General features: G+C 47.1%; 1 protein-coding gene across 2 annotated transcripts in view; it reads left to right on the top strand.

The window, feature by feature from the left end:
• hectd2 (HECT domain containing 2) overlaps positions 1-16,655 on the top strand; it is a 29,926-nt gene extending 13,271 nt beyond the window's left edge. For both annotated transcript variants that reach the window (XM_053875205.1, XM_053875204.1), the window contains exons 15-22: positions 1,007-1,071; positions 1,181-1,274; positions 2,887-2,961; positions 4,320-4,407; positions 4,901-5,007; positions 5,358-5,473; positions 8,327-8,470; positions 10,100-16,655. In XM_053875205.1, the coding sequence (XP_053731180.1) occupies positions 1,007-1,071; positions 1,181-1,274; positions 2,887-2,961; positions 4,320-4,407; positions 4,901-5,007; positions 5,358-5,473; positions 8,327-8,470; positions 10,100-10,220 (810 nt within the window). In that variant the 3' untranslated portion in view covers positions 10,221-16,655. The remainder of the gene's footprint in view (positions 1-1,006; positions 1,072-1,180; positions 1,275-2,886; positions 2,962-4,319; positions 4,408-4,900; positions 5,008-5,357; positions 5,474-8,326; positions 8,471-10,099) is intronic.
• Positions 16,656-24,147: the final 7,492 nt, after the last annotated feature.

The following is a 24,147-nucleotide window of genomic DNA, read 5'->3' as shown; positions in this document are numbered from 1 at the left end:
TGGCCATAGACTTGAGTATCCCGTCTGCCGCTGCTGTCTTTTTGTGACTTCTCTTGATAGCTTGTGGGTGTGTGTTGCAGCACTCGGCTTCAGTTACGAGCCAGCTGGGAGCGGTCATAATGTTATATAATGTAATAGCTGACTGCTCTCTGCCAAGTGTGTGTGCGTTTCTCTTATTGCCATCTTAGCCCCAGATTTATCAACCGTGTCCACCAAGTTGTTGGGTGGTTGTCATGGCAACATTACATCATAGTAGAGTAGGAGAGGAGAAGGTCAGATGAATCGCTGCCAATCAAAGGTCACTCACTGGAGGATTTTAATGAAGTCAAGAGGCAAAAGCAGGTGACGTGGAGTTGTTCGGTGTCCGTCTCTATCTACTTCTATATCTATCGATATCATCTATCTATCTATTTATCCATCCACCCACCCATCCTTCCTCCCTCCCTTACTGTCTCTCTCGCTCTGTCTGGTGCGCACGCGTGTGTATCCTGGTGCAATTAGCAGCTCAGCTCAGCTCAGTCAAACCAAACAGCCTTTTGCTTTACATATGGTCGCCACATGTTGCACACGTGTGTTTGCCAGTGGGCGCAGTGAGGCTGCAAGTGGACAGCATGTGCTCGCCATCGCCCATTCACACGCGCGCGCACACTTGCCCAGTTGTTACACAATGAAGTCATTTAGTCGACAGGCTGGTGGAAAAAGTGCTGTTATAAATGAACGGACAGAATGTGGCTCAGCTCCTTTCAGCGATTTGAGTCGGGATCGGTAATTTGGAGTTTCAGCATTAAAGCAGCTTTAACGTTGCAGTATTTTCCCAACATAACGGATCCTGTGCATGTCCCAGTGTTTACTGATGAAGACGCGTGCGACATCTCTGAGGGATCATGTGGCTGCTGCCTCTCATGAGCCTCACATCTGCTGAGCTTGGGAATCGGCTGTCCTACTCCACCAGAGGGAGTCTGAGCATCAGAGTGAGCCTGTTGCTTCCTTTAACTGTGCCACTCAGCTGATGGGCCTAGCCGTGTACAACAGCATCGCTCTGGACATCCACTTCCCGCTCTTCTGCTACAGGTCCGTTTGTCCGCCACGGTCTGCGTCTGCGTCTGCGTCTGCGTCTGCATCTGCGTCTCCTTTGAATGTGACAAGAAATAAACTAAAACAGGACTTCCTGTCTGTACAGGAAGCTCCTCACTCCACCGACGGCACCATGTGACCAGAATGCTGTCGTTGGCATGGCAACAGCCACACTGGAGGACCTGCAGCAAGTCATGCCTGTGAGTCACTGCTTGCTTCCACTTCCATTTTAAGTTTTTACTTATTTGTTGTTTGTTTAGTGCATAGGTTTAGGATTCATTTGTCATCCAAGAAGCCACTATATTGTTTTCCCGTCTAGTTTTAATTAAAACTAACAGCAGACAGATTTGTTGTCACCTTTTTAGAGCTTGCTTTTAAGTTTCATTTTGTTCTTTTTAAGAGAGGAAGGTTTTGCTCAAGCACACTTGCATTTCTCTTCATCGCCACTGAGCGGCGGCAGAGTCCCACTGTTACTCCGCAGGAGTTGATTTTTAACTGGACTCAGTTATGACAGAGGTCTGAGCGTGACCTTCACACCCAGAGTCCACATCTCCAACCACAATGTCATCATCGCTGTCAGTGTCACTTTCAAGTTCTCGGTTATCTGATCTAAAATTCTTATCTTATCTTATCTTTCTCCGACATTTTAATAGGTTTTTAGCGAGGTGGATATGTGCACTGTGTGATGATGGTTTGGGTTTCAACACACGAACGAACCATGAATGAAGACTGACAAAAATCTGTTGTGAGCCATTCAAACAACTGCAAACAGCATAAATTGTGAGAAACTCTCTCTCTCACTCACTCTCACTCTCTCTTCTCTCTCTCACTCACTCACTCACTCACTCACTCACTCACTCACTCTCTCTCTCTCTCTCTCTCTCTCTCTCTCTCTCTCTCACTCACACTCACTCTCTCGCTCTCTCTCTGTCTCTCTGTCTGTCACTCTCTGTGAGGCGCTAAATCTGGCCTTGTGGTTGTGTAACATCAGTAGATCAGTAGTGAGTCGAAGACAGCATTGACGTCAAAGTCGCCATTTGTCACACAGTTCCTCTTTCGCCCATGCACCGTCACACACACACTTTCACGATGACAAAGGGGTTAATTCACTGTTAAATGATGAGACACGAACGTCAACCGTCAGGATGGTTATTACAGTTACAGTAAGAGATGTGAAGTTCTTGTGCCGTTTCTACGGTAACCCAAATAAAGTGTCTGTCCACAAGGACATGTGAACCCACAAAAAAAGAGCTGTGCTCCAGCGGGACTTTTTGTCCACATGTTAAAACTATGAACCAAAAGCACTTCGTGCAGGGTTCAAACATTTTGAGCGCAGAGTTCAAACATTTTGAGCGCAGGTTCGAGCTGCAGACATGTGGGTGAGGAAAACCTGTTAACCAAGAGAAGTAGATGCTTTGGTGTGGAGATGGATCATGGACTTCATAGCCCCAAACTGGTCTGACCTGGATGTGTGTGGGACTAACATCCAGGCATCTCTTCACCTGCACCTTTTTCTTCACCAACTCCAACTCCTCCCCATCACATTCCCCCCTTTCATTCTCCAAATCGTTGCATTCCATTTGTCAAAACACTGGTCCAGACAACACACATTCCCCAGCCTCTTGAGAAGCGTGAGGAAGCTGTGTTCTCACAGTGATGTTGATTTCCAATATTGGGGGCAGGGCTTCCTCACACACTCTCCGGAGGAAGTGGGCCATGTGTTGGATATGTAGTTGACATTGATAAGTATTATCTAGAGGTATAAGCAGATAAAATCTTAATGCCATTCCACTTTGACCTTGTGTTTTCTAGGAACTGGCTCACGGCCTCGGAGAGCTGTTGAACTATGAGGGGAACGTGGAGGAGGACTTCTACCTCACCTTCCAGGTAGCTTCCCTGTTTACTGCTCTGTCACTTGGGTGTATGACCACCTTTTCCGAACCATGGTCATGTTTTCTGATACCTGAACTCTATCCATACATGACCCACATATTGTTTCTCACCATTCAAACGTGCATATAAATGGAAAGCGATGACCTGGCAACAGAATGGTGATGAGGCATGTGTAGCCTGCATGACCCTGGGAGCCTGAAGCCCTGTGATAAACCCCTCCTTCCCCTACAGACATGTATACTGAGGCGGGTGTATGTGAGGGAACATTATGTGAAAGTTATTTTCACTCTCAGTGGGAGCCTGAGAAGCTATAGCTGCTTTTACTCACCAGACACCACCCTAGTGTGAACCCAGCGACCTGCCAACACATGAACTTGATATGATGGTTCTGACCCCAGTATTTCGCTCAGAATTGACTTAAATAAGCAGCAGAAATGATGAGAAATGTTCTTCACTCCTTCTCCTTCTCAGGCTCATGAAAATGTTTGTTGAAATGATGCTTTTATTAGAAGCCTACGGTGGTTTTAGGTTTTTCTTTTAATGGAAATATCTTGATAGAGACATAATAACTGACGGTTATTGCTCGTGGAACTAAAGTCGAGCATTCAGCCGGACACATGAAGAGACAGACCGAGTAAAGACCGGAGCAGGTGGAAGAGAAAGTTACTTCTCTTCATTAAAAACTAGCTTTTTTTGTTGTCACCAATTCAATAAATGTCTAAACTTGGATTCACTTCTTGATTGATTTTACAATTCTGTTTATTTGAACGGGGGGAGAGGAGGAGGAGGAGGGTGGTCAACAATCGAAACACACAAAGTTGCAGTGAGGATTCATTCATTCATTCAGTTTATTCAAGAGGCTTATTACTCCAGATTTTCAGTCCAGATTTCAGCCGAGCAACATAAATCAGCTGGAATAAATAAACAGTATCCCTGGAATGAAAAGAATGACAAAAATTTGACCAAAACACATTGACTTTTTGTTTGACAAGAACTTGACTAAGTTGCTGTGACTTTCAGTCGACTTAAAGTGACTAAAACAAATGATATGTGGATGACTAAATGTGACTAAGATGAATGAATGGCTCCACCAAGTCCCTGGAGCCAGCGGAGCGAAGCATCGGCTCCTGTATTCACTGCTGGTGGACTGTCACTTGCTGTCACTAAGATCCCGGCCACTTGGAGACGGTGTTGGTTTGATCGTCCGTCCACAGGATCCAGCGTTTTCAGTCTCCATGTCTGAGAACGTACAGAAGTGCTGGAAGTTTTCATGTTGCGCAGCTGATGTCTGATTTGACCTTTTCCACGATGATCTCTTCATGAGTGTGTGACGTCACCTTTCCGGTCCATAGGTCTTCCAGGAAGAGATGGGTGTGGTCCGATCCCACAACCTGAAGCCTGGAGGGGACAAGATCCCCGTCACCAAGCTGAACAGGAAGGGTGAGTCCAGAGCGGAATCATTTCGGAGCTGATCCCTGAACCTTCAGCTCACGTGACTGCAGTCCAGAGGAAATGCTTTCGCTCATTAACCTATTCAGGCATCCAGGGGTGGAAAGTTGGTCTGCAAGTCACTAAACAGGAAATGAAAGTCAACACAAATATTTCATCTAAAATGGTCGTCATCACTGTCAGACAAGAGGAGGGATGGCATCAGTGCACGTGATTCTTCTTTGGGTCGTAAACCTGAAAAAGATCAATTTTTTCTGTTTATTGTTGACAAGCAATATGATTCCTGATTGTTTTAATACGTCATTTCTCAACGTTGTCGCCATCAAATTCTCAGAAACATCACTGAACCATCTCATCCCTCTGCCATTAGCACAGTCGTTGAAGGTAGCTCCTTTTATTTTGTGACCCAAACACCTTCCTGTGTGTTCAGAGAGTTGGTTACATCCCTGATGATGGAGTGTAACCGTGTGTCCTTGCTCCTCAGAGTACGTCCAGCTCTACATCGACTTCCTGCTGAATAAGTCCATCTGCAAGCAGTTCTCAGCTTTTTACCAGGGATTCCACAGTGTGTGTGCTTCAGATGCCCTCATGGTGAGTGTGTGCGTGTGCAGGAGGAGACCTCGCCACAAAGCTGCTCGTGATGTAACTTCCTGTGATGTAACTTCTTGTGACTAACAATCTTTTTCTTTTTCATTTCAATAAAAAAGTGAGACTTATCTCAGAACCATCAACATCCTGTTGTGACATCGGCTTTACGGTTTGAGCATTCCTTCCCGCTAAAGCCGCTGACTCATCACTCCTTCCGTTCTCGACATGCCCGCCTGCCCAACCCCTCCTTCACCTGTCTGCCTGCCTCTTTCCTTCTGCCTCGTATTGATTCTGTTGTGGTCATGGAGGACTGGAAGCCAGTGACTGATGAACTGATCATTTGTGGTCATCAGCTGCTGCGTCCAGAGGAAGTGGAAATGCTGGTGTGCGGGAATCCGGACCTGGACATGGGCGCGCTGCAGAAAGCTGCTCAGTACGAGGGATTCAGCAAGTCGGACAACACCATCCGGTGAGAGCTGCAGGAGGTTCACGAACCCTCATGACCTCATGGTGGCCCTGACATGTTAAGTCAGTACCCACAAGTAAAACTTACCACTCCACAACCAAGCGCTTATTCCTGAAGCAACACAAAATAGGTCACTTTGTGTTAGTGTTCGTTCTTAGAACCATGATCTCTACGAAGTACGTGTTTACACGGTCAGAAGAGAGGCACAGATGACGTCACTGCTTTATTACAGTGACGCACACAAGTTAGCTAGCTAATGTTTATCTCACTTTATATTCAAACGTAGCATAACTCAGCACATTTTATGACCGTTATTCCTGCAGTTCTCAGGATTCTTGCTCATTGACCTGTAGGTCACAACTGGGACCGGATATTTACTGTGACACCTAATACTGAGCCACATGGCGTCATGTTATCTTATTGAAGAAAAAGGTTTTGCTCAGATTGCTCAGATGATTACTGTGGTGTAGCATTATACAGCTGAGTTCCCCTGGCAAGCTTCCAGGGTCACGTCACTTTCGCTGTGAAAGATTCTGTTCCGAAATGCAACTATCACTGTTGCTGTACTGGAATAATGCTTGACAGTTTTTAGCCTTTTATTTGTGTTGAAGAAGTGCCTGTTATGCTTCCCAGCAATAACAAAGCTATTGGAATTGAAACAACTCTCCCTGACCGAGGCTGTTTCAGTTCAGTTTTATTCAATAACGTTGCACAGCAGCTATGTTCTGAAGGTCAGCGACACCAACAATCTTAACTGAACACGAGCTCCTGAGATTCTCATCAGTGACACATTTTCAAAGGTGACGTTGATGTTCTCGTGTACCCTCACTGACTTACTGCTTCCACATACTTTATACCACACTGGCTACTACAGCTGGAGAGAACAAACCTCACTCGGTTCATCTGGGTTATTCTCAGTGATAGCTTTTAACACTGCGAGTCGGGAAGGGGTGTGACTTCAAACTGGTCTTCATATGATTTATTATTGTTAAACAGACATTAGCTGGATAGTGACTTGTCAAGTTCCCTGCAATTCGCCACTCCTTGCTTTACGCAGCAGCCAACGGTCATTTCATGTAGCCTGAAAGGGCCGTCCTGGTTATAGACTTGGGCGTCTTGTTTTTTCATCCAGCCACCACCCAAATGCACATGTCGACTTTGTTTTTGGTTTGTGCAACTCTCTTACTTCATGATAAGTTCTTCTTTTTCCTCTTAACTTTGCACTTGAACTTCTCCATTTTGTCAATTCTTCCTCTGATGAAGTTGACTTACTCACCACGAGTGGAATAACCCGGGTTAGTTCACTGGACTCCACAAACCTGGTGTCACATGGAAAGCGCTGTCATTTTGCAAGCTCACAAGCTGGGCTCGCATAATATAACATTGTGTTGACAAGCGGCAACAAGCAGCTGTGACCTTGTGACACAATGAGCCCATTTTAGTTGTCACTGTCAAGGCTTGGCATCTATTCCATTCTGAGCCTGGAACATTATCTGCTGCTGAGGGATTGAGGCAGGTTACTTTGAGGATTCTTCCAGTTGTTTCTGTCATTTTTCAAGTCCATCCCTGAGTCGCACACTTCTACCCGCAGTTTCACAGCCTGCCAACCGCTGTGACCTTGATGCTGCCCTGATTAAACAAACCTTGAAAACCCAACCCAGACTGGTGGTGGCAACATCGAAGCCAACCCAAACAAGATCCACGCGACTGGCTGTGCATCACGTCCACAATGGTCCCAGGCCTTCGCCTCACCACAGATTTTAGCTTCAGTTGGTGGTGGATGGAATTCAAACATGGTGGCCCAGCTTCTCCGAAGAGGTCACTCCCCTCGAACCCTCCAAACATAAACAGAAAAGGTCCAACCTGGCACAGATCCTGGGCCCTGTTACTGGAACTCATCGACTCATCAGCAAACACCACTGACCCTGACAGAACTGGAGGGCCACAGTGATTGTTGTTCACCGCCTTCTATTGAATGGTGTCAACGTTTATGTGTAGAATCACAAACTCAATGATTCCATTTGGTTGAAAGCATAAATCAACACTATATTGGCTGGTTTTTCCGCTATTTTTTTGATCCGTTCACTGAACTCGTTCACCTCTTCAGTCACTTTTTTGGCTGAGTCTCAACCTTACTCTCTACAGACACATTAAGAGCAAATGTCATGTGAACATTACTTTGGAAATATACACTGAGTTTGGATCATTTATCTTGAAGCAAGTTCTTGTTTTGAGTGTTGTATCTGCTTGGTAACATTCTTCACAGCCGGTTTTTGTTCTGTTGTGACGGTGTGTGGTCTAGTCAGAGTCACATCAGGTTTGAAAACGACTCAGTTGCGCATATGAGCAGCTTCTTTGCTGTGAGTGTGTGGGAAGAGGAGCGCCAATCGCTGCTCAGCAGCCGGTGAACGACGAAGCAATGCATCAGTATAGATCTATAGTGTATAGAGAGAATGTGACTGAATCCACGTGATCTCCTCACGTTGGTAGATCCCAAACACATTCTAGTTGTTTGTGATTTAATGTCATCATATCGTCCACCTCTGTCTCAGGACACATGAGGTGAAGCCTGATCATTTCCCACGACTCACCTGACCCTCTCACTTGGCACACTGTGGCATACCAGCTAAATAACACTGGTGTAAAGGTGGGCTCCTACTGTAATTCATGAATCCTGGAGCTGGCTTTTGTCTGGAGGCTGCCTGTGAAGCAGAGATTTGGGAACAGACACCCTCTAACCAAACCAATATTGCGAGCCGCCACATACAGTGCAGCATAGGAAACCTGCTGTGAAATGGAAGCTTGCTGCTTCAATGTTGGCACATTCATGAGTTTTGCTTCTGTGTTCCGGCTCAGATGCTTCTGGGATGTAATCCTGTCCTTCCCACTGGAGCTGCAGAAGAAGCTTCTTCACTTCGCCACGGGAAGTGACCGGATCCCAGTGGGAGGGATGGCCGACCTCAACTTCAAGATCTCCAAAATCGATGTGTCCACTGACTGGTGAGTTGCTTTTGTTTTTGTTTTTGTCAGCATGTATTTAGACGAGCATTTGCCTCAGGCAAGTGCAGGACCAGTTGTTCACACTGTGGGTTTGACTGAAGGGCAGCAGATAAGAGACGCTGTTGAACATTAAACCCTGAATCTGGGTCAGATTTTTACCACCCAGCCCAGCGCGCATGCCGTCGCGCTGTTGGAGCCCCCTGCTGAGCTCCTCTGACCACCTTCCTTCGTCGAAATGTTGTGTAACCATCATCGGGTGATGTGAAGTTTCAGAGTTCCGTCGTCAGCAGTGAAGTGTGACTGACAATAGGAAATGCTGAGCGATGATTCCAGCTCCCCCTTGTTCGCCCTCTCACTTGGTTCTATGCATAAGTAAATAATGCATTTTAATTTGGTCATGGGAGGATTGGAGAAATAGAAAAATGTCATTTTAAGGACTTATATATGACAATGGCTTAGGGATTAGGGATGGGCAGTATGGACAAAAAAGGTTATCATGATCACCATAATAATCAGGATGAATCCATGTTCATTCTCTTCCATGTGTTGGACACTACAGTCTCTCTAGGAACTGTTTTATAATGAAACTTATGAGTGGAGTTTGTCTCCAACATCATGATGTGTTGATGTTTCAATATAATAGTGACCTAAGTGCAGGGATGAGAAACTCAGTGTTCCACGTCTCTGGTAGAAGCCGCTGGTGTCTGACAGGCTGCTCTGCCAGCTTTATTTAGGGGTTAAATGGAGCCGTCTGTCTGCTGTGTCTCATGTCTCTGAACAGTTGACTTGAACTATGGAGCAGTCTGGACACATTTCCTCGATGCTACTGAAGAAACGTTAGAAATCAGGTGAAGAAATGATCATGGAGTCAGATTCTATTCTCCAGATCATGATCCAAACTGTCAGTCCTTGTCTTGTGTGATGAAAAACCTTCTCACAGTTCTCTCTCCTAAAATGCTTGTTTTCCATGGCCTTATTGAAGATGTCACTCATACTTTGAGGCTTTAGAATTTGTTGATGGTCCCTAACTGATGGCGGCTGGTAGCATTAGCGCTGCCTGTGAGAGTGTGTCCTCCATTAGTGAAGCCTAATGGGCAAACAAACAGGGATCCAGAGACTCAGAGTCAACCAATGTTATTATCAAAAGTTTCCTGCATTAAAGATAAGTTTAAAGCTACGATCGTGAACCAAAGTCCACCACACTCCACACCTGTCACGTGCTGCAGAGCTGGTGAGTGTTTATCACATTTATCGTGAGATGCCAATTTTTTCGAGCGGTATAAGTTATCGTCCATCCCTACAATAGATATTTTCAATTGATCTTTGGCCCCACTTGATTTAGGATGGCTGCCTGGACCAGTACAGTTTCCTCAGAACCTGCCTGCTTTAGCTTCCTGTGCAGACGTTACGTGGGGATTCATGGGTGAGGGGGTTTAATCTCCTCTGATTCTGGAATGATGCCCATGATGCCAAGAATGTTGGCTCTGCTGTGAAGCAGGGAGAGACTGCGGTGTTGAGTCATGTGACTCATCTGACCCCACACAGCCTGGGACTGACAGCGGCCTGCTGACCGACACTGTACCATCTGGTGTTTGACCGAGACACGTTTCCACGCTTGTCTTCTCTCAGGTTGCCAGTCTCTCACACCTGCTTCAATCAGATCTGTCTGCCTCCATACCGGACTCGGAAGGAGCTGAAGCACAAGCTCACCATCGCCATCTCCAACGCCGAGGGCTTCGGGCTGGAGTGACCTGCCGCACACACACACACACACACACACACACATTGATGAAGCCCCCGACATCCACCCCCCACTATTGAGCTGGAATGAATGAGTTGCTGGATGCCTGCCCAGAGGGTTTAGTGCCGTCTGGGCGACACTTCAGTTGGTGAAAGAGTAGCGCGCGGGCGACACGGAGCCAGGACTTTACTGGCCTCTGGTTTGAGCATTAGTTGGTGACAACATGGAACGTTTCTTGGTTCCTCATGTAGATGAATAGACCAGGATATTTATGTTTGTGTGAAGAATCCGTCGTCAGCTGAAAGGTGAAGTGTTGGGTTGCTATCGGCTGACACACATCAGAACTACTGAGTGTGAAGCTGTAGACGCGGTGGCATCAATAGTCCCCGCCCCCGTGTTGGTCACCGCGAGCAGCAAGTCATGGCTCGAGAGAAAATCCTTTTATGTGTCAGCTTATGTGTGCAGTTGTCCATGCTTTTGAGCGAGAGCTCTCCATCTTGTATCGGCTGCCGATAAAAGTTCGCCCATCACGCTTGTGTTTGCTCTCAGGTATTAGAAGAGTCCGTTTTCTCTTTGGTTGCTGACAGGGTGACTGAAGTGTCTCGGCCATGTCACCCAGGTTGCTGTGGTCCTAGTTGAAGAGGAACAGAGATGCTAGAAGTTCCATCGACATCGTAAACAATGAAGCTGTTTCGAGGTTTCACTGGTTCTCAGGGGAAGTTTGGTTTTGTCCTACGCTTTGTTAATTGTGAACCAACAGTGTCAGCCAGTTGAAAGTCCAGTTCTTCTAGAAATGGAAGGTCATTTATTTTAAACCTTTTTTTTCCCTATCTAACGGTACAGTATCTACTGTAGACTCTTTGAAATCAGTGTTTTGAGGGATGTTTTTGTTGACATGAACATTGCCGGAGCAGGAGATAAATATTTTTGTTGTTGATGACGTTGCTGCTGGTCCAACCAAGACTGCAGTAGAAAAGTTTGTTGTGAGATGCCAACATGACATTTGGTAGAAAAATGCAAACAACGCAGCCTTAGAAGAGGACAGGGTGCGGTGCTCAGAGGAGGGTGGGGGGGTGGTTTTGGAGGATTTCCAGGGAGGTCAGTCTGAAGGAGTCCACAGTCAGGTGCAGAGATGTCTTCACTCTCTTCAGTGCTCATGATGAGAACTATTTTTCACATGAAATAGTTTCTTGGCTAAAAGAAGAAACCATGAACACTTTCTGGTCCACATCCAAACCCGACATCTAAGTGTCTGGATCAAAGTTGCGTTACAGTTCGTCTGCAGATTCAATAAAAGACTTTTGTGCTTCAGAAACACATGTGATGTTGAGCCTTTTATGTCAGAAGATAAGCTTTTTGCCTCCTCGTGGAGAGACGGGATTCATCTGGGTGTCAAGGAGTTGGAGTCCGGATGAGCCCTGGGTATTCTGGTCCACACACAGTGGCCAATTCAGGACCACTTCAACCACATTGCCCCGACGGTTAATGAGCCAGGGATCCAGCCGCTTGTTCCAATCTGGGTCACTCTTTCATTCCAAACAAGAACGGGCTTCATGGGAAACACTTTTACAGTTACGGCTGAGGCCTCCTCGTCCGTCTGGTGCAGGGAGGAAGGTTCAGGTGTTCATCTTCCCGTTCCATGTCATTCTCATTGGTCTGCTTCCATCGTGAATGTGGCCTGCATGAACAGAGAACTGCTGTCTGACGTCTGTGTGGTCTCCAGTTGGCTCAGAATCTGGGTTGAGTGTTGCTGTGTTCGAGCAGCAACCGCAAGGGTCAGGTTCTGGGTATCATGGCGGCGGCTGCCTCCGCTGCCATGGTCCGTCGCCGGCTTGGTGGGGCTGCCGTGCCCTACTTTGAGGATCAGAACCAGCGCTGTTATCGTTTCTCAAACAAACATGGATCTAGGCCATGGCTGACACCGGCCTGTCACTCAGTAACCCGGCGACCTGCTGCGGCTCTGGTGTGTCAGCTCTTGACCCCGCTGCAGTTGTTTTCATATCTGGGGGGACTCATTCACGACCAGTTTACCTTGAGTGGTGGGACCAGAGCGGTGAGTGAGGTCAGAGGAGGCTTGTTCCAGCCCCCACAGCTATTGGTGCCCTGCTGTTCCCCGCCCACCGGACCATCAGCCAGCTCCCCCCAGGTAAAGTCTGCTTTTTGTTTGCTCTCTTTCTTCCACTCTTCCCCTCCATTTCTGATGCTGACTTACAGTATGTTTCCTGAACACTGCTTTTATCATTCACCAACAGGAAACAATATTATGACTGGACTCTGTGTTTGACTTTGCTTTGTGTTCACTGATCAGCTGTAGAAGTCAGGTGCTGGGGCTGGACGATAATGGCAAAAATGATCATTGAGATTATTTTTATTCATATGATAATCTCCATTATTCAACGATTTTATGTTTTGCAGTCATTGAAGTTCCAAACTTTATTCAACACTGATCTACAATAAAACAGTGTGTCATCTAACAGTCATATTTAACCTTCACCATGTAGGTTGAATGTTTCTCTTCAGGAACTCCAAGGTCTGGGTTTAGAACCGTGGAGACAGGGAAATATTTCGAGTTGAGCCTACACTTGACTGGGATGCAGATATTGTTCTGACGTTGATAAAGATGTGACTTCACGTTCCAAGGTTTTTTTAGTCATTTTTCATGAGATCATGAGAAAAATCACTCACCAAATTATAAAACTTCACATCGGAGCGCTCTTCCTGCATCTCTGCAGCGTAATGAATGACAAGGTGCGCTTGGTTTTATCACCCACACACCGTGTTGGTGACATGATGGATGAGGTTTGATCCAAGCTCCGATCCAACAGGTGGGCTTCTGGAGCCAGAAGTCTAGACTAAACGTGCTGAGCCGAGTGGCGAGTCACAAGTCCGTCTTGGTGACCCATGTCAGCGGCTGTTGGCTCAGCCAAGGGGCGCGTAACTGGTGCGTAACGTGGCTCAGTCATATCTCCGTCATGACTCCCGTGGTGACTCAGCACATTCCAGTGCCTCTGCCAAAGCAAGTCTTGTCATCCCCGCATCAGAGACCGTCACATTTCTCACCCTCAACACGAGCACTTGCTTCTGAGTGTGAAGTGAGAAGTGATTGGCACTTCATGACCCTACAGTGCTATTCAGTGCTAAAGGGCCAGAAACTGTAACAGTTGTGAGGGGCCATCATCAAAAGGAAGACAGGGATGACGGGAAAATGTCCAAAATATATTCTTAAGTAACAAGGACAAAATGAACCTAAGAACATGAACTGTAATTCAGGATATTAAGAAGTGTAAATATGCCATGAAACGTATTGAAATATTTAATTTTAGATGCATTTAATTTGAATATAAAACAACATGATTGTTATATTTAATATTCCACCAATGTATTTTGAGGAACATGAAAAACACACAAAAATGGCCAATGAAAAGAAGAAAATTATAGTCTTCAAACAAGAACATGCTATATTTACTGCTGAAGTGGTGGTGGTGGTGACTGAAAGAGAGAGTGGGGGAAAAAAAGCAGAAAAAGTTTTAGTATGATGTCAAAAGGGCCATTGAAATACCGGCATCGGGCCTCATATGGCCCCCGGGCCGCACTTTCCCCGGGTCTATGCTAGGCGTATGTCGATGCTAGCGTTTGCCTGGATGCTAGCCGACTATCGTTTGTGAAGAAGAGATAACAAGAGACTCGTTAATGTTGTGTTGTTAATGTTGTCGGACACAGTCGACCCTTCAGGTCGCTGACACGGGTCAGATCTCCAACACGAGGAGACAGTAAGCAAACGGAAGAGTCATCCTCGTGACTGATGTCCCTGTTGTTTCATCTTATTCACTTCTTCTTCCCACTTGGGTTCAAGTCAGCTCCGGATCCTCTGTGTGGAGGGATCCTCCCAAGTGATGACGGCGAGGGGCCTCTGTCTCAGGAGTGTTGGGACCTGCGACACTATTGAGAGTGTTGGAGCCAGAACCCAGTGTTAGGGTGAGAACTGGGACATGGGCTATGACTCGTGAAGGGACCAAGTCAGCTGGAATGGGTGGCTGCAGAGGCGGAGGAGGAGACTGGCAACAGATGAAAGCTTTGGTGTTTGCTTAACCCATTGCACTAACCCACAACATGAACGGCCACCATCAACAAACAGGCTGCTCCACTTCAGCAGGGCTCCGCTTTCATATGGTACCGCCATGTTCATCAGCGGTTTATCAACATGTCAAACAGTACACGGCAAATACTGAGGCAAATCTTTACCAGCACACACGTCTGGTGTAAGGCATGACCTCCTCAACCCAGCAGCGTGGTGGGGACACCAGCTCGGCTACAGACGTGCTGGAGGTCAGGAGTGATTTACTGTGAGACGAGCCGAGACGAAGCGTCTGACCGTCGCGCAGTTGAACTCATTTGACCCCGTGGCTGGGATTTAAACCTTCAGATTAAGGGTTTTACAGATGATAGAGCTCTGTCAGGTCAGCTTTCATAATCTCCAGTCCTAAGCAGCTCACGCAGGCTCCTGTTCTTCTCACCTGCCCTGCCTCCTCAGCAACACGCTGCACAGATGATGACTGACCTCCAGGTTATCCATCTAACAGTCGTGCACAGTATGTATTGTAGTATGTCAGCCTTCTCATCTCCACATGATCCCACTCATAACCCAGAACAGTGTTTTCCAACCTGTTTAAGCCACTGCGCACTTGGTTCATTGAACAAATCCAGAGGCTCTAAAGCGCAATTGTGCTTAGAAAGTCCTGTAGAAAATTCCTTTTAATTTGTGAAAATATTTATCCACTGACTCTTGGCTGTTATTTGCAGAAACAAAACACAACACTGAAAATGCATCTGTTTAAAACTGTCTCCAGAGAAGGGTTGGACAATATGGCCAAATATATCATGATTTGTTTATTTATTTGAAATAACTGTTTTGATTTTATCACAATCTCACATGTGTTTTTGTCGCCAACTTCTTCGTCCTGAAGGGGAAAAAAATCTGACAATTTTATTACTCTAGTTTGGGTCATTTCCAGACTAATCTTTTTACATTCCTAACTACAACAAAAGCAAATTGTTTGGTTCTGCGTTTAGTTTTTAGCCCACTTTAATAAACAACGAAGCAAAACTGTGATAGTTTACCAGTGTCGAAGTGAGACACATCAGGTTAGCTGTTAGCTCTGTTAGCTGTGCGGTGCAGACAGTCTTTGGTGTGGTGGCGGCTCCGGCAAGGATCCCTCCCTCCCTCCATGGTTCTGAGATGAAAGTGTGTGGTCCAGTTAGAGGCGCATCAGCTTTAAAAACAGCAGGAAGTTGCGCATGTGAGCGGCTTCTTGGCTGCGAGTGTGTGGGAAGAGGAGCACCAAGCGCTGCTCAGCAGCCAGTGATGGAGGAAGCAGCGCATCACTATAGATCTGTAGTGTATAGAGAGAATGTGACTGAATTCACGGGATCTCCTCACATCTGTCCACATGTAGTTGTTCATGATTTAATGTCATCATATCGACCACCTCCGGACACATGAGGTGATGCTGGATCATTTTCCCGCGGCACAGTCACTCACGGCACAACAGTTGAGAAACACTGCTCTAGTACAATACAGTGAAGCCTTGAAGTCTCTGGCCACAGCAGGCTAAACCTGTGGCACTAAGTCAGTCTGAACTGTAACCATCTAGTCAATGTGAGCTGCACGATGGACGTGACTTTCTCTTCTGAACTTTTCAGTGTGTGTCAGTGCAAACAGGTGATGGGGAAACAAAATAAACACCAAGTTCCTGTTTGATCTGAGTCACTGTCCGTGCTGATAGAGCGTTGCTCTTCTGACCTGCAGGAACTCTGGATGGACCAAAGCCCATTGATTCATTCTGGTTTTCTCCCTTCTGAGCTGTGGGAATGTCAGTCCAAACTCCTCACTTGGATTCCCAAACCAAAACCAGCAGTTTTTCTCATCTTCTGCTTTCCACTGTTGACATTCTAAGCTCTGACTATCACGATGACAAAGACAGTAGTAAGATCAGATCTTACTAGATCCGCTGAGGCTTCAACAAACAGTCTCCTGGTTTTCAGCGCTCCACAGGTGGCGCTCTCTCTCTGTAAAAGTCAAGGGAGTTTACATCAAGTGGTTCTTCAGCTATTTTGGAGCAGGCAGTGCCATCTGGTCAGCTCAGGAAACCCTGACGCCTCATTGGTCCATCGCTGTTGGTGCAGCACGAGGTTCCCCTCTCACCTGCAGCTGCTGAACTGGCAACATGGTTTCTTTTAACCAACACTGTATGTGTGGCTAACTGCACTCAGCGTCATTGTCTCATATTTGGTCCGTTCTCTTCATGTTTGTGTGTGTGTGGTGCGAGTTTCACACGGGGTGCTCGCCTTTCCATAGTGTCAATTGAGTTTTCTTTTGTTTTTCTTTTGTTCAATTGAGTCTATTGAGTCGTTTCTGATTTTGCGGAGCAGTGACACGTAGGAACAGATATCATCACACTCTGTTTCACCTGCTCACGTGTGTCGCAGTCTCAGTTGTGGTGTCACTTTCTCTGGAAGCTGAGGTCACTGAGCGGCGCAGGGCTCAGGCGCTGCTCGGCCGATTGTGGTCACCAGTGGTGGGTCTGCACCAGGTCCCAGACATTCAGTGGGGAGACCCAAGCAGCAGCCAGGTTTTGTTGGTGGCAGTGAAGGACCGCCACACTAGGGGGCGACCTTCCAAGCTGCCAAATTAAGCATATTTCCCCTAACTGACTGAGTGACTCATGATGCCCTCAGAGACTGGTCCATTCACTCTTGGAGAATGTTGTCTTGGCAGGATGAGCAGCTCATATAAATAAGTGACCCCTGAACTCTTTTTGAAACATGACCTGCTGCAAACACACCGACAACTTCAGTGGGCACATGCCAGCAGAGGACAGATGCCAGAGATGCTCCTCATGCCGCTTACACGCAGGAAGGTTGGTCACATGACCTGCTGTGGCACCACCGACACATTCTGGAGACATCTATCCATCCATCCATCCATCCATCCCACACTCTTTCTCCCTCCCTCCATCCCTCTATAATGCTACCCACCACAGCAGTGGAAACAACTGAAATGTGTTGTTATGCTCAACAGAGCCATGTTTTGCTCCTCTGAGCTCAGGACAGGATCTGCTCATAGTAATGTCCAGTCATCATCAGACCTTCTCAACTGGAGAGATTTGTGGGTGTGTTGTGGTTTCTTCACGGGCTCTGGAGACCAAGAGGGAGTCTAAACATCTAAACATATCTGATGGTGTTCCTCAGATCCTTAGGTCTGCTTGGTTCACCACATGAGGCGCCTGAGATCTGTGTCAGATTTTGCCGGGAAGCGTGTTTAGTCAATGTGTTGTGTAACTGCGACCACAGCACCGGTCTTGGCAAGTTGCCCTCTTTTTTATGTAACAGATTTGAATCTGATCCAACTGAACTAAGAGTCAGTAGATTAGAGGTGGGTGGGTGCACGCGAGCGTCGGGTTGGTCCTCACTTGTGAGGACCTCTTGCCAGTGTGGGGACCATTTGGTTGGACCCCCCAAATCCACGCCCCAATTTGAGGATGAGGTTGTCAGAATAACAGGGTGACTCTAACTGGTTCAGGTGAGCCATGTGTTCTGGAGGGTTAGGTTCAGGGAGAGAGGCTGGGGAAAGGGTGAAAGTCACTAGGAAACCTCCAAAGGTCCTAACAAGGGTAGAAATACAGGAAGGTGTGTGTGCGTCCGTGCGTGCCCCACCTTTTATTCGGAGCGTGTTTCTGCTGGTTCACACTCACTAGTGTATGAACTGTATCTTTCTGTGGCCCCTCAGGGGACGACGAGTCCCCGTCTCACTGAACCATCCTTGTGTAAACAGCATCTGTCATGTGACCCTGAGGTGAACTGAACCTAAGAAAATACGAGAGTCAGTAGTGACGTGAGGTTTCGTGAAACCGTGTGAGTCGTTTCCAAGGCCCAGTAGGTGGCACTCTCTGCACTGAAATCTTTGGATTTGATGGAACTTCCTGGAGCTTGAGTAACAGCAGGTGAGCACCAGCATCTCAGCGGGAATCTCCAGCCACCTTTCCCTCAGATCCCCTGCTGACTGAACTCACTGGGACCTCGCGTCTCCAACACAACGCTCCGAGGTTATTTTCAGAACTTTGGCCACATGAACTGGGATACTGGGCCAAATGTGAACATCCCGAATCCCATCTAAGCCTCTGGGGCGGTTTTGTTTCTGTGCACATGTGCGTGTGCTCCCTTTGTCTGGACTCTTCCACTTCACCAGGCCCTGTGAAGTCCTGACCAGTTCAGAGGCTCCTCTCAGACAAAGACTTGGTCTGTCAGAACCCAGGGTTCTGTTGATCGAAACTCAAGGTTGAGTGTTGAATTCTGAAGCAAACTTCTGTGCAGGCACGTGCTACAGCAATGCTGCGACTCCGCAGCTCAAACACAAAAGTGAACTGAAATAATCCAAAGAGCACTTTACAGACAGAAGAGAGTAGAGCTGCTCAATTAATAGATTTTTTTATCGAGATTACGTCTCCCCAGCTTCTCTTATTATGTCCCGATGCACCCAAACGCTGCACCACGCTTCGTCCCGATGAAAACTGTCCGGTGGAGGGCACAGTGAGGCGCTACACAGAGTGAGCCACTCGGGGCGAAGCTCCGCCAGTCAGCGAGAGAGCCCCAGCCTCTGTTTACATGGAGTGGGGGACGCTAATATTAGCCACTGTTAGCTACCGACTCAGTCTGGAAATCCTGTCTCCACTGTTCTCCGAGGCCTGACCACACAGATCGGTGTTTCTACAGAGAAATAGTCAACCTACGTGAAGAGGGTTAAATATATATACAACTGTTACATTATTATTATACATTGTTTCATTGTAGTTCATTGTTCAATAAAGTTTGAACCTTTAATGACAGCTAAATCTCGAGTCGTTCAATGATCGTTTGAATAATCGTGATTGTGATACAAATCAAAACAATCGCGATTATCATGTTTGCCATAGTCGCCCGCTCCACAAGAGACACACGCGTGGTGTTTGGAAACCTCTCAGCCAGAGCAGGGTACAGGCCCATGAAGTGCAGCGTTTCCCCTCCAGTCTTCTGTCGATGATGAAAACACTCTCTCTGGCCTTAATCTCGCCATCATAACTTCATCACGAGATAGTGTCAGTCACGTCTGTTGTGACTACAGAATGACATCAACACACAACACAACATCAAGGTCTCAATAGGAATGTGGGGCAGAACTGCTCCCTTTCTGTCCTGTTCCAACTGCCCTTATTGAAGGAAAAAAAAAAAAATTAAACTGAAACTAAGTGTTTTTCAAAAAGTGGAGCTAACTAAAACTAACCAACCCACTGTAAAATAAATTAAAACTAACTGTATTTGAAAGACAAAAATAATAAACTAAATGAAAACAAAGACCCAAACAACTTGTTCTGTGCCCACATGCAGGGGCCCATCCAGTTGATATAGCGATTGAAGATGGTATACCAGTGACAAAGAAACATTGGCCAGTCCAGGTGGTGACTGGCTGTATTTGTTTGTTTATCAAGACTACTATTTACTAGTGCCATGTATATGCAATAACAAGGTATGAGCACACCAGTCTGTAAAACTGCCAAAACGCCTTCTGTCAGTAATATTTTGGGGCTAAATTGTTTGATTCTGGTTTCAGACTTCACCTTCTGTTGACCCTGAAACAGATGTGATGTCAAGAAAAAACACTATCTAATGTCAGCACGGACAGTGTAAGTGTTTATATGATAAACAGGCAGTAGACATGAATTTCTCTGCCCCCAACGCAGCCTGGATCCAGCAGCTTCTGTCTTGACTGCTCAGTTTCAGTCTCTGTATCGTGTAAGAAGAAATATTGAAAGGGTCTGTAAGAATAACAAAGCCAGTTGTATAAGATAGATGTCACGTATGTCATGTAACATTAACAACAAGAAAGATTCATGCCTATGGTCACAATGGAAATTCACATTTTATGGCTTAATAATAACCTGTGCAATGAAGTGCCCGGTGTGAAGAGGCAGCAGGAGTCTGGGATGAATCCTCCAGGGGAACTGGTGAGGGATTATTGCTCGTCTCAGCCTTGGCTGGCGCTCAATCCCAAATGCAGCTGACCTTACATGACCCCGAGCGAGGTCAGCCCGCTCCAGGCAGCGTTGCTGCATGAGAAACACTCAGAACTTTTCTTTTTCTTTCTTGACTGGGCTCTAACTGTAGACGGGGTTTGGCCCCACCCGAGGTGTAAACAAGGAAATGGAATTGAAATCAGTCTCTTTGTTTCTTCCTGTTTTACAGCTGGTTGGTCTGCTCACTTTGTGTTAGCTCCCTGACGTGTCAGTGCACTTACACAACTGCTGGGAGAAAGTGGGTCAAACTGGCAGCACCCAGCTCATGAGGCTCCGCACCGAGCCGACAAAGTGATGGAGCATGAATCAGCTTCCCCTTCACATTCAGCACAGAGGACCATAGTTGTTCAGTGAAGATTCCAACACTCCTGTCGCAGACCTGCTCCGGTCCTGAAAGATCCCGTCCCTGGAATCCAAACTAGGTCAGCTGTGAGCCAGCAGGTTCAGATGCTGCCTGTGTTTATTGTTGCTAATGTAGAATTTCCTCGGGGCCGTGTCTGTCGCGAACATCAGGATTGGCCTGGTGAATGTGGAGGGGGCGTGTCTGTCTGAGGCAGCTCGGGCTGGGGCCGGTGCCACCGCGCAGCAGGGAATGGCATCCTGCCGTCGGCGGCGCCGTTGTTTGCCCCATTCCGGGGTCACGTGACACTATTCAGCCCAAGTCCAGTCAGTGACTCAGCTGCTGAGACTCGACCAGTGAAGGACCAGTGACCATCGCTGGTGCAGGGGGAGGCACCATGTGGACTCTCGGGCAGCTTGAACAGACTGACTGACTCGTGTGCACCTTGAGTTTTTCCTTATCTTCAGTGAAGATAAAGTCTATTTTAGTTCTCCAGTCCCAGTTATGTGGGGCTTCTGCTCACTTCTAGGAGAGATAAGCACGTCCTTGCTCCGAGCCGCAGACGGAGGCGGGGAACTGGTCCCGTCCAGCGCCACCTTCCTCCTCCTTTGAGCCATTCGACTGCCAATAAAGCCACTCCCCAGCTCGCTGGACTCCATCCAGGTGCAGGTTCCTCATGACCCAGTTCTCACCCTGACACTGGGTTTGGCCCCAACACTCCTGAGACAGAAGGCACTCGCCGTCATCACTTGGAAGGATCCCTTCACACCGAGACTCCGCAGCTGACTTGAACCCAAGATATGGCGTGCGGGTAGATTCCCAGGTGTGAAGTGAATAACATGACTTGAAGTAATGAGGACGACTCTTCTGTTTGTCTCTTCATGTCAATGACTTGAAGGTTTGACCGTGTCTGACAGCATCAACGACACAACATTAAAGAGTGTGTTGTTATTTCTTCTTAACAGTGGGCTAGCACGCAGGCTAACGCTAGCGTCGACAGACCTCTAACAGATGTGTCAGTGCAAAGTAGCAAGAGATTGCAGAACCATCTCCAACACTCGATACACGGTGAACAAAAGAGAACCAAGTGCCTGTGTTGAGGGTGAGAAATGGTGATGGCCCCAGGACTCGCCCAGACTCTGGTGTGGTGTATGTGTGGCAGAGGTCTCTGGACATGTAGTAGGGAAGATGAAAACCTTCTTCTGAAGACGTAGATTCTTCGCCCATGGAACGATACACCAGCATCTCCAGCAGCTGGTTCATCCCAGGTCATATTTCAAATCAGTGTCGGAGTGAAAGGACTATAAAACAATGTCACGGAAAGCTCCGGATGAGCAGGGTTCAACAGCCGTGACATTGTCTGGTATTATCTTGTCGTAAAGTGCTCCATTATCGTGCACATCTTCTAGAGCATTTTTACTAGGCCGTTCAGACTCAGGCGAACTGGCACAAAGTCCGCAGTGTGAGAGGCCCCAAAGTTAGCTTTGCTGTTTGGATGGACTTGGTGGGGTAAGATGGAGATAACCAGCATGGAGGCAGGAAAAAACAGACACACTGGAAGTTCACTAACAGTCATGCATGTAGCCATCCTGCATCAGGCTCCACACACCACTTCTCCAGTGTACAGAAGGTTATTAGACGTCATAGGACCGTGATGAGTCTCAGAGTTTGTTTACTTCTGCTGCGTAGCTGAAGCTGCTGCAGCTGCACATCAGTCCACTCAGTTACTAGTTCAGTTACTAGCTACATGCTAGCGTAGTCCAGCTACTGGCTACATGCTAGCTTAGTCCAGCTACTAGCTACATGCTAGCTTAGTCCAGCTACTGGCTACATGCTAGTTGAGTCCAGCTACTAGCTACATGCTAGCTTAGTTCAGCTACTAGCTACATGCTAGCTTAGTCCAGCTACTAGCTACATGCTAGCTTAGTCCAGATACTGGCTACATGCTAGTTGAGTCCAGCTACTAGCTACATGCTAGCTTAGTCCAGCTACTAGCTACAATCTAGCTTAGTCCAACTGCTAGTTACATGCTAGCTTAGTCCAGCTGCTGGCTACATGCTAGCTTAGTCCATCTACTGGCTACATGCTAGTTTAGTCCAGCTACCTTGCTACATGGTAGCTTAGTTCAGCTACTAGCTACAATCTAGCTTAGTCCAGCTACTGGCTGCATGCTAGTTGAGTCCAGCTACTAGCTACATGCTAGCTTAGTCCAGCTACTAGCTACATGCTATCTTAGTCCAGCTGCTAGTTACATGCTAGCTTAGTCCAGCTGCTGGCTACATGCTAGCTTAGTCCATCTACTAGTTACATTCTAGCTTAGTCCAGCTACTGGCTGCATGCTAGTTGAGTCCAGCTACTAGCTACATGCTATCTTAGTCCAGCTGCTAGCTACACGCTAGCTTAGTCCCGCTATTATCTCCATTATCCAGGTTGTGGAGCCCCACTAAAAGAAAGTCTTTGGACCCAGCTGTTTTCATGCATTTTAAAAGTCTGACTTTAGTCGGACTAACGCAATACTTCGGAGTGTTGTCACATGACAGCCCAGAAAGTGAGTCAAAACCGGATCAACAAAGGAGGAAGATGATGCAACAGTGGATTTGTAAGCAACAAATGTGAACTAAAGTGTGCTTCATCTGCCCTTCAGTGTGTGTCTCATTCAGCATGAACTGAAGCGTCGCATGATGTCAACAAAGCTGGGTGGTTATTTTACACCCCCCCAGAATATAAGGGAGAATAAGGTGAGATGGCCCCGGGGTCCATCTCTCATTTGAAGTGCATTTCTTTCCTTTTGTGAGGAACGAGCCGTTTCTTTGGACCTGTGACGTCTGCTTCATGTCTATATTTGGTGAAAACTGCTCCAGGAAGAAAAGTGGGCAGAAGCCACCACATTATACAACACAGCACTGTGAGGTGACAGTTCCAGGGACCCAGAAACTGAAGTCTGGATCTCATATCCACAGATGACAGTTGGAACCAGTTCCATTTTCCTTTCTTGTTGAGGTAAAAAAAAGAGCGCCAAATCTGGAGCAACAGCCACAGCCTGCATGAAGTGGTTCAGCCTGGCAGAACGAGTGCTGCCGCAGCAGGAATGCTTGCCGAGTGCAGGTCGGGTGGGAACGCCAAGAAGGAGAGGCCAGAGAGACGGAAGGCAGCAGTTCCTCGCCACATTGCCTCAGCAGGCGGTGGGTGAGAGCTGGAAATTTCCATTGTAGAACATGGTGTTTACACCAGGCTCCTCAGCACCTGCAGGGCCATTACAGTTTACGAAAAACTCGACTTGTAAATCATTTAAACAACAAACTCAAACCAGCAGATGCCTCATCTGTTCACAGAGCAAACATCTGATCCTGCAGCAGCAGCAGAAGCCACTTGCATAATCCTGCTCTCACTCTGCTGTGACCTCACAATCTGAGGCCAAATTCACCAGATTACACAAACAGGCGAGTCAGAGCTGCGACAGCTGGTCTGCAGCAGCCACACAACTTTCAGA

This window comes from Synchiropus splendidus, chromosome 9 (genome assembly GCF_027744825.2).
Source record: "Synchiropus splendidus isolate RoL2022-P1 chromosome 9, RoL_Sspl_1.0, whole genome shotgun sequence".
Taxonomy (NCBI): domain Eukaryota; kingdom Metazoa; phylum Chordata; class Actinopteri; order Syngnathiformes; family Callionymidae; genus Synchiropus; species Synchiropus splendidus.
Note: the sequence above shows the minus strand (reverse complement) of the source record. Positions and strands in the feature narration are given on the sequence as shown.